Source organism: Berghia stephanieae, chromosome 3, assembly GCF_034508935.2.
Source record: "Berghia stephanieae isolate SIO BIC M18660-M18661 chromosome 3, UCSD_Bste_1.3, whole genome shotgun sequence".
NCBI classification, from domain to species: Eukaryota; Metazoa; Mollusca; class Gastropoda; order Nudibranchia; family Aeolidiidae; genus Berghia; species Berghia stephanieae.
Window position 1 is genome coordinate 92,928,761 of NC_088362.1, and position 17,500 is coordinate 92,946,260.

General features: G+C 36.0%; 2 protein-coding genes and 1 long non-coding RNA gene across 6 annotated transcripts in view; 2 read left to right on the top strand and 1 right to left on the bottom strand.

Moving 5' to 3' along the window:
- The window catches only part of LOC144969704 (uncharacterized), a 16,215-nt gene extending 1,783 nt beyond the window's left edge, over positions 1–14,432 (top strand). For both annotated transcript variants that reach the window (XM_078908861.1, XM_078908860.1), the window contains one exon: positions 14,149–14,432. In XM_078908861.1, the coding sequence (XP_078764987.1) occupies positions 14,149–14,243 (95 nt within the window). In that variant the 3' untranslated portion in view covers positions 14,244–14,432. The remainder of the gene's footprint in view (positions 1–14,148) is intronic.
- Positions 1–17,500, bottom strand: part of LOC144968849 (FMRFamide receptor-like) — a 90,325-nt gene that overhangs the window by 35,808 nt on the left and 37,017 nt on the right. The gene's annotated exons all lie outside the window — the stretch shown is intronic.
- The window catches only part of LOC144968846 (uncharacterized), a 4,139-nt gene continuing 1,849 nt past the window's right edge, over positions 15,211–17,500 (top strand). The window contains exons 1-2 of the long non-coding RNA XR_013644674.1: positions 15,211–15,590; positions 15,904–17,500. The exon at positions 15,904–17,500 is cut by the window's right edge and continues 1,849 nt beyond it. This is a non-coding gene — a long non-coding RNA (uncharacterized LOC144968846). The remainder of the gene's footprint in view (positions 15,591–15,903) is intronic.

Consider the following 17,500-nt stretch of genomic DNA (forward strand, 5'->3'; position numbering starts at 1 on the left):
TCTGAAGTCTAAGCTGTTCTACATATTATTGTTGATAGGTGTGGTAAGTCTGATCCAGTCAGCTGTTATGTTTAATTATTTCAAACTTTTTGCTCAGCTTTGGATCCGTGAAGATCATTTTCTGACAAATTTTGTCACTGTTTTATCAATTACCGTTATCATATCCAGGCTTATTTGGGGAAAAGCTTTTGATATATTAGGATTTCAAACGACTTTGATGATTTACTTCACAGCCAGTTCCATACCATACGCATGGATTTACTTCACTCCCTCAACAAATATATGGCTTTATGTTGTTACTGCGTTTGTTTTGTGGACAACTCTGAATGCACATTCCCTTCTTGTGACGACTGGTTGCTTAAAACTGTATGGTGCTGAGGATTTTCCAACTGCGTATGGGATTTTTCTTATGTGTACCTCCTTTATTGGAGCATTAAGTCCTATAGGCTTGCAATTAATGTTGGACCACTACAGTTACAATGAACTATTTGCCGTTATGTCTGTCTTGGGCATAGTTGCTTTAGTCAGTGGCTTCGTTTTGTCAAAAATAAGACACCGTTGATAAGGCAACGTAATACGGTTTGTTGAAATGAGTAATGCGTCTTGGTAATGAATGATGATACTAAAATCCCAATATTGATCCCCAGGAACTATAATGAACATAAACAATTTGAAGCAGGCATTTGTGCATTATATAAATCTGAAAAGCTTTGTATTAAACAGTACCAGATTAAGCAGAATGAAATATATCAAAAAGATTGTCCCAAAACACCAACATGCCTCGCTGACGTGCTCGGTGGAGGATAAAGATCTTTGTTTTTCGATAAAATTGCTTTATACTATTCTGTATGGTTTCTGATAGGCATAGGGTCGAAGCGTAAACCTGATCAAATAATGTACAGTATACATTTATTTAAAAGGATTGATACATTCTGTAGCCTATGAACTACTCGAGGCAAAAAAAAAAGTAATTAGCACGAGCCTCGACGTGTAAATAGGTCCATCTGTATTTTATCACTCATCTGTGACTATAGTAAAGGATCTAAGCTACGTTTTGTAGTATATTTTATCGGCGAGATTGGGATATATATATATATATTATATATATATATATATATATATATATATATATATAGTATGCGCTTGGCTAAGAAGCTCATAACATTGCCATCCGGAAGTATAACGGACCAACACACAAAACTGTGTGTATCCATGAACGTTTATAGTCAGGTTAATACAGTTCCGTGAGCATTACTTATAAACGCGGATGGCAAAAAGCAATAACAAAGACCTGAAAGACGTCAAATTCGAACTATCTATAGATAGTATGCAGATGACGTCACTTAGGCCTTTGTTATTGTTTTTGCCATCCGCGTTTGTGAGTTGTTCTCACTAAACTGTATTAACCAGACTATAAAAATTCATGGTTACACAGAGTTTGTGTGTTGGTCCGTTATACTTCCGGATGGCAATGTTGTGAACTCCTTGGCCAAGCGCATTCTATCTATATATCCAGTGAGGTGGAGCCTCCAGAGACCACTCACGGCGAGCACACAACACACAACACACGAAACAAACAAACCTAACAACAAGAAATTAGAGAAACCCCTCTCCATAGACTACGCGATACAAAACTAGTCTGTCTCCATTTGCTCGTTTTTTTTTGTGTTGCGTCTTCTCAGGACGGACGACAAGAGACATAAAATTATTGAAGTTTGTGATCTGATTGATAGTATTGAGTGAGAACTACTCATAACAATGGCTCACAAAAGTAAACAACACACGAGACAAACGAAAGAACAGCAAGAAATTATTCAACTCCCCTCCATATAGATAGTATGCGCTTGGCTTAGAAGCTCATAACATTGCCATCCGGAAGTATAACGGACCAACACACAAAACTGTGTGTATCCATGAACGTTTATAGTCAGGTTAATACAGTTCAGTGAGCATTATTCATAAACGCGGTTATGTGGGAAGTAGCCTCGTCTTGTTAAATAATAAATGCCAAATGGAGCTAAATAATATTTTTTATTCGTGACACTCGGATCTACCTCACGTGTAAGCTAGCATCGTGACGCAAGTTTGGAAATTTGTATTAACGTGGTGCTTGACGATATTAGTGTAAGGGGCATAGGATCTCGACGAATAGAATTAGGATTTGTATTTAAACAAGACAAGTACCAATTTAAGGTCTGCTTCTTATTGGTTGTCAATTTTTGAACATTTCTGATTTCTGCTTCATATTGGAACAACGTCATATCTTTTCCCTTTATATGTATATATATATATATATATATATATATATATATATATATATATATATATATATATATATATAAAGAATACAAATTATCACTCACATTTTTTGTGGCCGAGACGTTCGTTTCTGTGTCTCTTTACACGTCCTCAGTCGGCGTAATCCTTAGTTGTATTAAGAATTTGTATTCTATATTAGCTCTAACCATCATTATCGAGCACTTTCGTACCTACGAGTACCCACCAACACTCATAATATATATATATAATATATATATATATATATATATATATATATATATATATATATATATAATATATTATTATATCGGGTGGTCACATAAAAAACCGCACCGCTGTTTATTTCTTTCTGTTGTAAAAAGCTATAAAGATATCTTTCCAAAATTTCCACTACTATTAGAACTATTCATTCTTAATAATATTACAAAATATCAAAGTAATTAAATGAGCGGTTTTTTAATAATATACAATCTTGTAACACCACCTAAAATGTCGATATCGGCGAAAAGATGATGCAAATTATTGTGGTATTTGTGCGTTGTAAATCTTTAAAGAAGACACTTTTTGCGATGCCTGGGAAACTTCTGTGCACAATATCATACGAAAAGAACTAAATTCCAAAGCATTTAAGAGGGTAAGAACAACAAGATAGCATACCAGTGTTTTGAATAACGAAAACATAGAGCAAGGAACTTCTCGATAGGTTTTCTACACATGACGTTAAAATCATTGTGTTCACTGACGAAAAGGATTTTATGTTAGAAGTGTATAAAAATAGTCCTAACTATTTAGCTAGTGTATGGGGAGAGAAAAAAATCAGAAATACTAATCAACAGGCTATACCATGAACAAAATCGTTTTTTTATAGAAAATGGTTTCAGCTGATATTTCATGGAATGGCAAGACCCAAATACACTTCATTGACACAACAAAGACGTAGGGCGGTATTGATAATTACATTAAACTATTGTAAGAAAATCTTTTGTGAACACCTTTATCCAGGAGGGAATTTCCTTTTTCAAAAAGATGGTGCTACATCCCGTAATATGAGCAGAGTAAGAAGATGAATATTCATTTCATAGAGAAAGACAACTGGACGCCTCAATCACCCGGCGTCCAATGGATTACGTAATTTGGTATTCTTTGACAGAGAGGGTCTATAGTGGACAAAGATCCGCATTCACAGAAGAAACATTGAGAGCAGGAATTATTTTATGCCGAGAGGAAATAACCATTGAGGCAATTGGAAGTGCATTTCAAGTTGGAAAAAGAGATTACATTGCGTCATTCAAAAACATTGAGAGCAGGAATTATTTTATGCCGAGAGGAAATAACCATTGAGGCAATTGGAAGTGCATTTCAAGTTGGAAAAAGAGATTACATTGCGTCATTCAAAAGGACGGCGATGCTATTGATCACTTGAAGTGCCAGCTTTGTAATGGTTGGTCCAAAATCGGTATGTGAGTGTGATACATAGGACGATTTCTTACACGGTGATGAGAATTGTGATAAAAAGAAGGTTTAAGGTTACATAATTAATATTTGCTAAAAATGGCAACTAAAGTGAAGATCATCGCCATTTTACTCTCTGTAATGTTGCACCATTTTTTCTGAGATTGTATTTCTGAACACGGTTTTGAAAAACAAATGTCTCTTTTTTGTTTCTCGATTCATATTCAGGAAAGTTTGACATTCTACGTATAAATATTTATTCGTGATTTGAATTTAAAAGAAAACCAATGAACAGTATTAGAGATACTAGCCGACAAAGAGCGGCGCGTTTTTTGTGACCACCCGATATATATATATATATATATATATATATATATATATATATATATATATATATATATATATATATTGTGTATATATATATATATATATATATATATATATATATATATATATATATATAATATATATATATATATATATATTTATTTATTTATTTATTTATTTATATATACTAGTGATTAAAAGAAAGTATACATTTGCTTTACCTACAAAATTGGTATGAAATATTTTTATGGTTTATTTAAAAGCTATGTGTGATCGTAGTACTATCATTTATCTTTCATTTTGTTAAAATTTGTAACGTTTACTGTTGGCCTTGTATGCAACACAGACTTTTTAAAACATGATCTTCAAAAAGGGAAGTAACCAGTGTCGTGGGGCCATGGGATCGAATGGTGCCCGTACCAATCTTTTAAAAATCATTAAAAGCATAATTTAATTAAAAATAAAACTGAGAAATTTTAACTCCACTGTCTTTCGCCAACTCGCCAACAACATACTGCCTTTTTAGTCTCCGCTCTATTCAAGATTCCGAATCACGCACTGCGCTGACTCGTGTGTTGGTGACATCACTGCGCGAAGTAGTGAGAGAATCAACACCGTGGTGCAAAGCAATCCGAGCTCCAGTTAATGCTCTATCCATTAGTATCGCTACAGCTGATTGAGCGAGAAACTGGGTCGAATTATACTATCTTCAAATAGCGGAAAACCCCTCGTCTTGTGCCAGGATCTGAGAGCTCCACCGTTGGACGGGGGGATGCGCCAAATTAGGGTAACCTCGGCCATCCAAAATATTACATTAACTGTCAAAAACACTGATCATTGTCAAGTTTATTTGTAAGCAGCAAAGAAAGACAACATAAAACTTAAAAATATGACATATCAAAATTTCCCCCCCCCCCCCCCCCCCCAACTCTTTTTCACGATTATTGAATAAAGTAATTCTTTGCAACGAAGCATTAAGGACGAATTTACCAACATTTTTTTCCTTGTAGTGCCGAGTTGATGGTTACGTGTGTATGAGTGTTTATTTGTGTATGTGTGTGTGTGTGTGTTTGTTTGTGCGTGTGTATTTGTGTGAGTCAGAGAAAGAAAGCGAAGATTGTTAACAGTTATACTTTGGTGTGTTTTTAGATTTTGTAAGTACTTAAGTGGAGTGATTTTTTCTTTGTGATGCTTTAAGATCTGAATCTACCTTTTATTTGTGCAATCATTAATCGTAGTCCACTGATTTCTATTATTTGAGATATACTTTGAAGTTTTGTTTTGTTAAACAATGAATTGCAATGAATCAAGTTGACTCTTTACTTCACCGACCGTTTGGGAGATTGACACTAGATGACAAATTAGAAATAAAAAGACTAGTTCCTCACCAACCAACTGATTATGAATTAACACAGGTGTGGAAATCTCGAAAACGCTCTTTTTCAGTTACATGGTATGACAGGCATGAATGGCTCACAGTTAGTTTAGAAAAAAATCGTTTCTTTTGTTTTTATTGTCTACTTTTTACAGATACAACAAACACTGACAGATCATGGACATCTATAGGCTATAGTGACCTTAACCACTTCCATCGTATTTCTTAACCTCCTGAACGTTGTTTTAGCACCCTTAAAAGAGTGAAAAATTTCTTGCGAAATTCAATGAAACACAGAGCGGTTAAATTCGTTAATGATTCTGTCAATTCACAAAGCTGAAATAGATGCCATTCCAAATTTCAATAAACACATTATAAAAAGATTTGCAGAGATGAAACATCGCCGTGCAGATTTTCTTTACAAGTACTAAAAGTAAGTAATTTCTGTCATAGGTTTTTTTTTCTCTTTGATTTACATTTATAACATATTGATTGCATTATCTACCAAATCCAATCCTTTAAATGGTGGACAAAGAATAATTACAAAGACCTTTTCATACGGGACTTGTATCTCAGTGTTGTGGCTTGTTGTTTTCATGAATTATTTGTTTTTGTGAGTTTTGTCCACTCGTAGAAACCATGGACCCTCCCCCCACCCTTCCAAAAAAGAGAGTTTTTAATGTGCTCTCTCCTCTTAACCGTGTTCACTGTTTTAGAATTTTTTTTCTTCTTCTAATCATGGCACCACCATACGCCGTCAATATGCCACGCCGCTGGAAGTAACAAGTGAAAACATACACAATAATTTTGACATACAATGACATTTTAATAAATTTACTTGTGTTCATATCATTTGAATTGAAGGACTGGATTTAGTAATTTACTAGTCTAGTAAATGACTAGCTATTCTTAAGCCAAAGCGCAGCAAGTGACTAAAAAAATCGGATTTCATGAACGCTTTCTAATCTCGGACCAGCTAGTCTCTTGCCTAGAAGCGGGCGTTGTAAGGACGGTCACTCATTCGTCTATTTTGTGCGGATAACATCACCTCTCTAGTATACGAAGGCAGGTAAGACACATTCGCCTTCATACTTACAACGCAAAGGATTTCTAAAGATTAAATTAGCAACACAAGTGATAATGACTGTCGACTGTTGTAGACTGCCAATGATGTCCATCGTCGACTGTCAATTCTATATTTAGGCCAATGGCAATTTCATTGAGATTCAATGTATACGGGGATTGAAACTCAAAGAAATTGAACCAAAAAAAACCCAACAAAAAATAAACAACAAACAAACAAAAAGGAAAGTGTGTTCTGAATAATCACATTATTTCAGTCAGTTGCAATGCCAACAGAATAACTTTTGTCTCCGCTATACTTTCTAGGGGCTTTAGGGGCAGCGTGGCTCGCTCAGTGGTACGGTCTTTGCTTCGTACCCGAAAGGTACCGAGTCCAATCAACCGCTACTGCGCTATGTGGCCTTGAGCAAGTCACCTCGCCCTAGCCCACTTTGCGGCGCTGCTTTGCGGCTGACGACTGGGTTATTCCAGTCTTCCATTGGAATGGACCATAAACACAAATTTTCCCTTGGGGATGAATAAAGGGAATTTTTAAAATTTTATTTTTTATTTTATTTATCCTCTTTTGTTGTTGTTGTACTTTGACGCAAACCCGTCGATTTCGGAGGCTCTCGCTCACTCTCAGCTCACGAGCCGATAGATTAAGTTTTTAAAATAATTATTTTCTCACAAAAATGTGCACTATCGACGACATGCACTTATCTTATAGTTTTTAAAGCCGGTGTTAATGACAACACGACACTTTTTGCCTCTGGCATTTGTAACAGACGTATTTTCTTTCCGAATCGAAGCGCACTCAATCTAAAAAGAGCTGCTATCTTGCTTGACGCTCTGACGTCTCCTAGTAACTAGTCTCAGACTAAAGCATGACGTCTTGCTTCGGCAAATGACTAAAACTTGGCCAAACTTAGTCCGAAGGTGCCGTGATTTTAGTCTCGGACTTGCTTAGTCGGCTCACATGAAATCCGAGTTTTTCAAGTCCAATGACTAAAGTCAGAGATAGTCAGAGACTAAGCGTAGTCCGCGTTCATGAAAACGGCCTCAGGTGTGCAGGGGGCATAAGTCTGCGACGAACAGTGTGTCGACTAATTCGTGTACCAGGGAATGCTCGCACAGTTCCACTCGCCATCCTAAAACGATCTCGTAAATGTAGGGTAGCCTTGGGTCGAGATGGAAACGAGCTGATCGAGCGGGTACTCGATCGAATCCTCTAAAATCGATCGGGTTTCGAGCGGGTTTCGAGTCGGTGACGTCATTGAGCGGTGATTCGTTTGAAGAAAAAAAAAAAAAAAACAACAAACGAGCATCTCGTTTGCCACATGAAACTTCACAGACCCATAGTCTGTGCACAGATCCCCTCTCTTATGTCTGTGGCTAACTTGACTGATAATGACTGGGGCTGCCAGATTGCCATGTTCTAAATTGGTCACAGAGAAATGCTTTTCTATTATCATTCATTTTTTTTTAAATCTTTTATTTTAAAATGAATGAAAAAAAAAGTTTTCTCCAACTATAGTTGATTGTTTTGTTAATCAAATCCAATGAGTTTTTCAAGGGAGTCAGAATAATTGTGGTGTTTGGCTATGTGAGGTTCTATTTGACAATTTGGCCAAGAAGAAATCTGGCTGTCTGGCAGCCTTGATTATGATCGTTCGTCGCGTCACACACACACACACACACACACACACATATATATTATATATTTATATATATATATATATATATATATATATATAGTATGCGCTTGGCTAAGAAGCTCATAACATTGCCATCCGGAAGTATAACGGACCAACAAACAAAACTATGTGCAACCATGAACTTTTATAGTCGGAGTAATACAGTTTAGTGAGTATCACTCACAAACGCGGATGGCAAAATACAATAACAAAGGCTTGAGTGATGTTATCTTCGAACTATCTATATATATACACACACGCCATCAAGCTTGGTGAAGGGTTGACACGTCCTTTTATCACTGGTCGTCATCGCCTCTTGTGTGCGCGCGAATAAATAGATAAATGAACAAGATTCTCGTGTTTTTATTAGGTAGATGTAATAATAATATTTTAGCAGGTTCCACCCGCAGACACACACACACACACACACACACATAAACACACACAGATAGCCCGGACCCGATGATAAGGATGCCGACGACAATGATGAAGATGATACTGATGATGATGATGATGATGGTGATGATGATGATGATGATGATGATGATGATGATAATAATAATGATGATGATGATGATGATGATGATGATGATGATGATGATGATGATGATGATGATGATGATGATATGAACTAACAAAGAATACATATAACATTGAAACATTCCATATTCAAAGCTAATGTTATACTACTGTAGTGTTCATTGATAGATGGATGCTGTAGTGATATATTTCAAATCGTTCTCAACTTTCCCAGGATTGTAAATAAATCAATACATCGGCCTTAAAAAGAAAAACGCCAAATTCCAGTCCTCAAATTTTTAAAAAGTCAAGTATTTCCAACATACTCATTATTTTATGTATGCTTTCTGTGATATGTATGCGACATAAATCAGTTTTTGAAAACAAAAGATATTGTTTGAGCAATCATCATCTCCAACATTTTTTTGGAAAATGACAAAAATAAAAACTGTTTACCATAGTCTAGGAATATAAGTGTTAAACCACCACGAATAATATTTCCTTTCAAGTATTCATATTTATCCTTTTAAAAAAATGAAAAAGTCATTTTTAACAGGAATGGGTTTATGTAACAGGAATGAGTTTTCTGTTACAGTAATGAGTAATTACAACATATTTATTCTAAAGGATAATAAATTCAATACGCTTAGTGATTGAAACTCAAAAGGGAAACAAAATGGTTAGGGCGCCAATACAATGATTTGGGGCTTATGTTGGTAGAGACCCACAAAACAGCACCAACATTGTTTGCTAACTTAACTCTAGGTTGAATCAATTGATTCAAGATAACCCTTTCGTGGCAGTTCGGAATGTTTGGATAAACAGACAAAAGAGGCATTTTTAATACACTGGACTGAGCAAGAATCTGCCACACACCCATGTATGATTTTGGTTTACTTAGTGACATAACTTCCAGTTTGAACAACTCTCCCAGGGTATCTTTATCATTTATGTGAACATCGGGAATATAATGGTCCGAGTTTGTGACAAAAAAAATCAAAAACTGTCCGGATGTTGTCATTCAGTGAAGCGAGGTTCGAATCTGACAAATAATGGTCCTTGTGTAAAGCCAGCTCCTGGGTAGGGTTCCTGACCTCCCATAGTGGGCAGGTGGGTACATACTGTGTCTTCTATCCCCTTATCTGTTTTCCAACATGCTTTCTGTCTTTGTCTTGGAATGAGATTACTTGGTTTTGTCCTGGCCCTGGCCGGAGTCCTAGCTGGGAGGGAAACAGTCAAATGCATAGTTATTGTTTTGGGAGATGATATTTTTTCCTTGTAAATCATCCCTCTGTTATGTATTATTATATTTGTTATTTTCAATGTATAATGTAAGCATTTGAGTGTATTCCTCTTTGTTGGATTTTGTTTTTGTGTTCTGATAAAACCTAAATGTGTTGCAAGCGCCGTAAAACCCTTAAAAACAAAACAAAAACAACAAAGCCAGGTCATGTATCAATCTTACTCGTATTTCGTCTGTTTGTGTGTCTTTGCCAAATGCATACACTGTACCACAGTCAGGCAGGCAATCCCCATCGGCCCTCACCTTGACCGGAAATAACTGTTTCCCATCAAACAGAGATCTAGGTATATCATTTGGAATGAAATGTGTAAACCTGTTGTCAATACCAATGCGAGTTTTGATTACACTTCTGTTGGCCCCAACTATGGCACAAACACTTAATGCTTGATTTTCACATTCATCAACCACTTCATCAAATGATTTGCATTCAATCTTTTGATAAAACCATTGTAATTAATTTTAGTCGGCATTGCCTTAATGTCAATGTCATCTTGGTCATGTTCATCACTTGAGTCACTGTTTAAGTCAGCCGGTGCAACTTCAGGCATGTCTCCATCATTACCTTTGGAAACCTGTTGCTTCAAATCACTTTGTGGAACTTAATGTTTGATGTCTTCTAGGAGTGCAAAATGATATTGTAATGTTCTTTTCAATGAATTTTTGCCACCTTTCTTGTTTTCACTGCTATGTTTCAAAAGTTATTTTAGTGTTTGATCGGGGTGTCAATTGAAGTTTGTGGGGGTTTTTTTTAATAACCTCTCCAAACGCTTCTTGTACTTTTCGGACTTCTTTTTCGAATGAGAAAGAGAGGAGGACAGCCTTTTCACTTTTTCTTCAATACTTTGGTTTTTCAACATTAAGGTTTCATTGGCTGTTTTAGTAGCTTGTTATCTTTGACAAAAGACATACTGAAGTGTTTTGTAGCATGTTTGCGGTAGTCTTTTCTCCAATTCTTTCTCTGTTTGCGTTCTTCTCTTGGTGTCTTATTTTTAAGAACTTTTTCTTTCCACTCGGTTAGTCGCTCTGGTATTTGTCTTGCTCTTTTTTTTAGGATAAGCACCACGTCGAATAGGATCTTCATCTCGTCTTTGACGATAAAGTCGTTCCCTTTTGGCAGGCGACTTGGCTTTTTTTTTTTTTGGCCTTTGAGATAAGAAAACAAAATAAAACAATCGTTGCAGCAAAGCTATGACCCTTTAAAATGAACAATAATATCAAATTACATTTCGCCACCAAAAAAAAAAAAACTTGACCGGCCGTGAAAATAATAGTAAGCATCTAAAATGTATCTGAGCCTAACAGGCAACAAACTATGTTTGGACATTAGGCATTTGGAATTGGCAAGGTACTTTGCACTAAAATAGTCTTTCAGCAATTGAAGTAATTAAAATTTATACAATAATTTTTTTTTAAAATGGTAACCTTGTAACCATGAATGTACCAATAAGGTCGCAGGTTCGAACCCCACCAGCGCCGCGAAAAATTTTTATTCTCTATTGTCTTCTGGCACTTTTCTACTCACTTCATATCTTGTTGTTACCAACATAAGTGCCTGCTCCACTCACTTTTCTGAATTAAAAATTCACCCCATACACCGGAGCATACTCAATGTCTCAATCGTTTCTATGTTATATGTTTGTGATGAGAATATTGGCTATTAAGCTTAACTGCTGGTCAAAATTACTTCGCGATGGTGGTGAACGAATCGGCGATCTCAAGAAGTGGGTGAGAGAGGGATCTAGAAATGACTTTGGGTTTGAAACGAATATTTTTGTGTTCGTGGATAGCTCACACGGTAGAGCCACGCTCTCACCTGCCAGGCGGAGTTGTCGTACCAATAAGGTCGCAGGTTCGAACCCCACCAGCGCCGCGAAAAAATTTTTATTCTCTATTGTCTTCTGGCACTTTTCTACTCACTTCATATCTTGTTGTAACCATGAATGTTACCACTTTAATGGACATAGGCCTGTAACACTTCAGTGGTTTACAAAACACTTTACCAAACACATCCTTATGAAACAAAAGAATCTGCTATGAATCAATAAACCATATGGAGGCGCCGTGGCCGAGTGGTTACCGAACGGGACTCCCGATCGGGAGGTACCAGGTTCGAAAGCCTCTACAAACATAGTGTGGTTTCTTAAATCAAGGAAATTAATTCCGGTTGCTTCACTTTGTTTCACCCAGGTGGATATTATGGTACAAGTGGGGAATGTAATTTGTTATAGACGAACGTCGCATTCATAAGTTAAACGTCTGTTTCATGCTACAGGAACCGGGATAAGCTCCGGTTCCATGGGCCATTATGCTCTAAAGGACTTAGTTACAATAAAACGTGTGTTTCATTTTATGAAAGTTCATATTCCTCATTCCTGTTACATAATAAGGTGTAACAGGAATGAGTGTAACAGGGGTGAGTTTATCATCGCTTCGATCATACTATCCCAAAATATGCTTTACTCCAACATTAAAGTATGACTATTATTTAGAGCCTTAAATAAGCTATATATTGATACTTTTTATTTTTAATACAATTTCTAATTTAATTAACAAGCCCTGGTAACAGGAATAAGGGGCATGGTCTAATGTTGAATATTACTCACCATTCTTGAAGCGGTTTTGATCTAAAAATCACACTGGATGAAAAAACCATATGTTTGTAGTTTCGGCCATGATGGAAAAGGGGCATCTACTGCGAGAAAACATCGTTAGTTGCACTTCTATAGTTTAGAGTATTTTATTGGTTAATTTTTACTGCCGTTACAGGAATGAGTAACCCCCTTGGGGACAAAATTGAATAATATATAATAAAACTTTTAAAAGTCTGATTGTTACAAACTTTTATGAGGCTGTTAGAAGATGGCAATTGCATCAGCTGCATTCTTAGTTGTATACAAGTCATTCCATTTTGTTAAGAATTTGACTTCTGGCCATCATGCAAAAAAGGACAGGGCATTTTCCCCTACCCCAGTCAATACAATACCTCATATCTATCCTGGATCTCTCTCGATTTTTGTTTTTTTATGTTTCATACAAGTTAGTAATGTGTAATGAGAGTGTGTAAGAAAGTATTTGATAACAATATATGCATCAAATATTTCAAAATACAAGTTATCGTGACAGGACAGGAATTTGGCAGTTTTTTTTAAAGGCCGACATATTCTCAATACATACTCTCACAGCGTCGCCATATGTTATCGTTATTGTGGTAGTCATAATTAAATAGGCCATTTGTTATAGATACGGGGTAGACACTGCATTGGAACTGCTTTAGTTCACACGTTGGCGCTAGGCGAGGTAGGACCATCTGGTTTGACCGCCATTGTTAACATTGCACAAATAACCGACCTAATTAGGAATTCACAAGTTTACAAGATGCTAACAACGATGACACACAGAATACGATTGGTCTCAAGAAAACCACAAGTAAGAAACCAGGCAGGCCAAATCCTGGAATATCATTGGTTACTCGTGATTCACCAACTCCCGTGAGAAATGTATATAAACAATAAGTTGATCCATCTCGCTCTCTCCCATTTAATCTTCTTACCATTCATTGCCTCTTGTAGGGAACTCGAAAAGTCTACATAGCGAGAAACATGTGTGAATAAGGGTAGGTGATGGACTTACATTGTGTTATCATTAATCAACGCCAATTGAACTATTGTGTGTATGAGTGATAATTAATATTGTGTTTCGCCTGGCCGTAAGTAGACACAACCTAAAATAACAGAAATCAATAACTCATGTTATTAACAGTAATTGATAACTCGTGTTATTATAAAAAAATAATTCACTATCTTTATCTATATATTTATATGTGTATATTATTATATATGTATGTATGTCTTCCAACTGAATGAATCACATTCCACGAATTACATTTACTAATGTGCTATCGCTAATACACGATAGTTCTTTTCAGTATTTATATGTATTGATTATTATGCTCTCATGATACATATCTTTCCCCATCCCACGAACTGCCATGTGTCACGTTAGTTAAATTACTAACACAACTTAAAACAGTGGTGATGTCAAGGGTATTCATTGAAATCTCTCACGACACCACTATTCATAAGGAATATAAAAATTGTGCAACTAGTCAAAGATTTGCTCCGGTATTTTCACAGATCGGGGTACTGGCCAAAAATGCATCAGGGTACCGACCAAACATGCATCTGGAGAACATGCAAACAACTATTTGGCTACAAGTGATACAGAATAGAATCTGGCAAGCGATCCACTGAGACAACTGGAAGGGAACAGCTCCTGCCCCATATTACAGAAGAAAACTTAGCGCCGCTACCAGTCACATCTAAGATAAGCACCATTACAAAGAAAAATGAATAGTTTGTGATACGATATGAAAATTAAATACCCATAGCCTAAATTTAATTAATTAAAACCAGCACTATTATTCTTTGGCTAATTATGTGTTAACTTGTTATTGTATGAGACAATTCTGTTGATTTATATTAAGGTACTTCTTCTTTAACGGGGATTAATATTTACCTTCTTAACCTACCTATATAACGTGCCAATAATCTATCGCTACTTCTACTACCTATTTCTTTAAACCTAAAAACATTTCTTACTACCAGTCAAGTTGTCAGGAGCTTTACCCGACTATAACATGGAAAAAGTAAAGTGGCACCAGATAACTAAATCTATGGGGAAACTATCTGACTACTATCTCTCTACTCCTACTTCTCTTCTACATAGACGCGACAGATGCGTGTGTGTCATAGAAATAGCTTGTGTGTGTGTGTGTGTGTGTGTGTGATAGTCAAAGTTTAGTAAGCTTAATGAAGTCTTGTCACACACGCGTGATACACCTACATGAATTTCCCTGCTACCCAGACACATATTTGACAAGGAGGGAGGGACGAGGCACAAATAATAAAGAACGCGGCATTGCTCGAATCAGTGTGCAAACGTTGGTGATTGGTATCGGACGGCAAACTGTATTGGTATCGCTTGAAATTATTCGAAAGACTCGTTTCCCCATCCTCTCGCTCGTCTCAGCTCGTCTCAGCTCGTCTCAGCTCGTATTACTCGCACGTTCTTCAAGCATTTTGATCGAGCGATTATTCGTGGCTTGGCGTTCGAGCGTCGATCGAGTAAAAGCGATCGAATAACCTAACACTAATGTACGGTGTGTATAAAACGGTCATCATCCTGTGTTATTACTCGTGGTCGCCAGTTCGATCTCGGTCCCTAACCGTTTGTGTCATATCAAATCAATCCTCTAATGATTATACAGTTCTCCTTGTGATAATAAATATTCTTGCGACATTGGTCACAAACTGTCCAGCTTGAAGATAACCAATCGCACATGCACGTTGTCCTAAAACATGTCATGGCATCGCGTAGATTAATGGATGGTATTTTTCACTGTGTTTTCCTGCCTTGAAAATGTTTCAAGAAGACACGGATGGCCAAAAAAATAATCTATACACTTTCTGTCCACAGTAAGGGGCTAAAAGGTCGTTTCGGCACGTACGCGACGTGGTGAGCGAATTTTTAGGTCAAAAACAAAAACATCGACTATCGGTACACAGAAAGGCTTAAGGTAAACAACTCAGTAAAAAATCATCAGCCAATGCCAACAAATAATAAAATAACGACGATTTTAAGTATATATATATATATATATATATATATATATATATATATATATATATATATATATATATATATATATTGTTCTAAATACAATAATCATATGAGCTATTGCACTTTACTTCTATTAAGTGCAACATAAACAGAATCGTTATATACAATAAATGTCAAAAGCTTTATTAATTTAATGCCGACATACAGAACAATTAATCCAAATTCAGGTCCGTTAATTTAATCATGTGAATTTGATGTCTATATTTCAGAGTTTCGAGTGAGCGTTGCATATCAGTTAGAACTTTGTGTTAATTCGAGTAACTCCAAAACGCTTGAGTTAATTTGTTGCTAATGCATTATAAATCTATACTGTTATGGAGATTAAATATATTGTGAGAAATAATGCAGTTGAATTTGCACTGAGCAAAAAGCAACAAAAAAAAAATAAAGCAAAACAAAACAACAACAACAACAAAAACAAAACCAACAACAAACCCAAAAAACCATCGATATTTTTCAATTCAGTTTTATTTCAACATAAAATGACAAGTAGTTTTATGAGTTCTATTCTGGTTTCTTTACTAAAGGAAACAAACTGCAACAAGTTTTGAAAATGTGTATAAAAACATCCAGTAAATGGAATACAGGCATTACTGTTTTGTCTTCGTTTCTACTTTACTCAGTGTCTGGTGTAGGTCAAGTATTCGGGAATTTATCAGTGTATTACCTGTCGTACATCAAAATTTATGTTGATAACAAAACGATTCTTCAAGCTCCATGGGTTGTGACTTTATTCATATTTGGAATAGCAGTTGGAGATGCAATGGCAGTCCCAATAGGTAATTATATCTCAAAAAAGAAGATTTGTGTATTTGGTTCTAGTATCTATACAACAGGATTAATTACAAGCTACTTTGCAATTCAGAACTCAGTCTTCGCTCTCAATATCACTCTGGGATTAATACCTGGAACTGGTGCCGGGATACTAGAGACTATTTCATACAACTTCTCTTTGGTTTAGGAAGTTCTGTTGTCCTGTCTTCAAACGGTGTTTTCGTCATGCTAATGAAACAATTTGTTACTATTTACATCAACCCAAACGATGAGAAAATAGCATCTTCAAAGACCGTTGGTTTTACGTATTTTGACCAACCACATATTCTTGATCGAGTTCCTTACGCGTTTTTATACCTGTCTCTTATATGCTCATGTCCATTATTAGTCGGAATTTTATTAATTCGCGAAAATAAGGGATATTCAGAAGATAAAGAAATAAATATAGAAGTATCCAGGGATCATGAGGAAACAGCTTTGTCTCATTCTGATAAGAATGAATATATTCATCAAACTACTGCAAACTCAAATCTTAGTGTAACCCAAAGCATGGAACAAAGAACGATGGCAATATATGAATACCAAACAAATTCTGAAATCAACGGTGCTTTGAATGGATCGGAAAGGAATCAAAATCAATGCACGTGTGACAAAAAAATAACGTTAAAAATGTTTCTGAAGTCTAAGCTATACCTTATTATCGATTGGCGTTATAAGTCTAATTGAAACATCTGTCATTTTTAACTATTTCAAACTTTTTGCTCAGCTTTGGATTCGTGAAGATCATTTTCTAACAAATGTTGTCACTGTTTTATCAATTACCGTTATCATATCCAGAGCTATTTGGGGAAAAGCATTTGACATATTAGGATTTCAACCGACTTTGATCATCTATTTTACAATAATGTCAATATCGTACGCGTGGATTTACTTCACGCCCTTAACAAATAAATGGCTCTTTGTTGTTACTGCGTCTGTTTTATGGACAACAGTCAATGCACATTCCCTTCTGGTAACGACTATTTGTTTAAA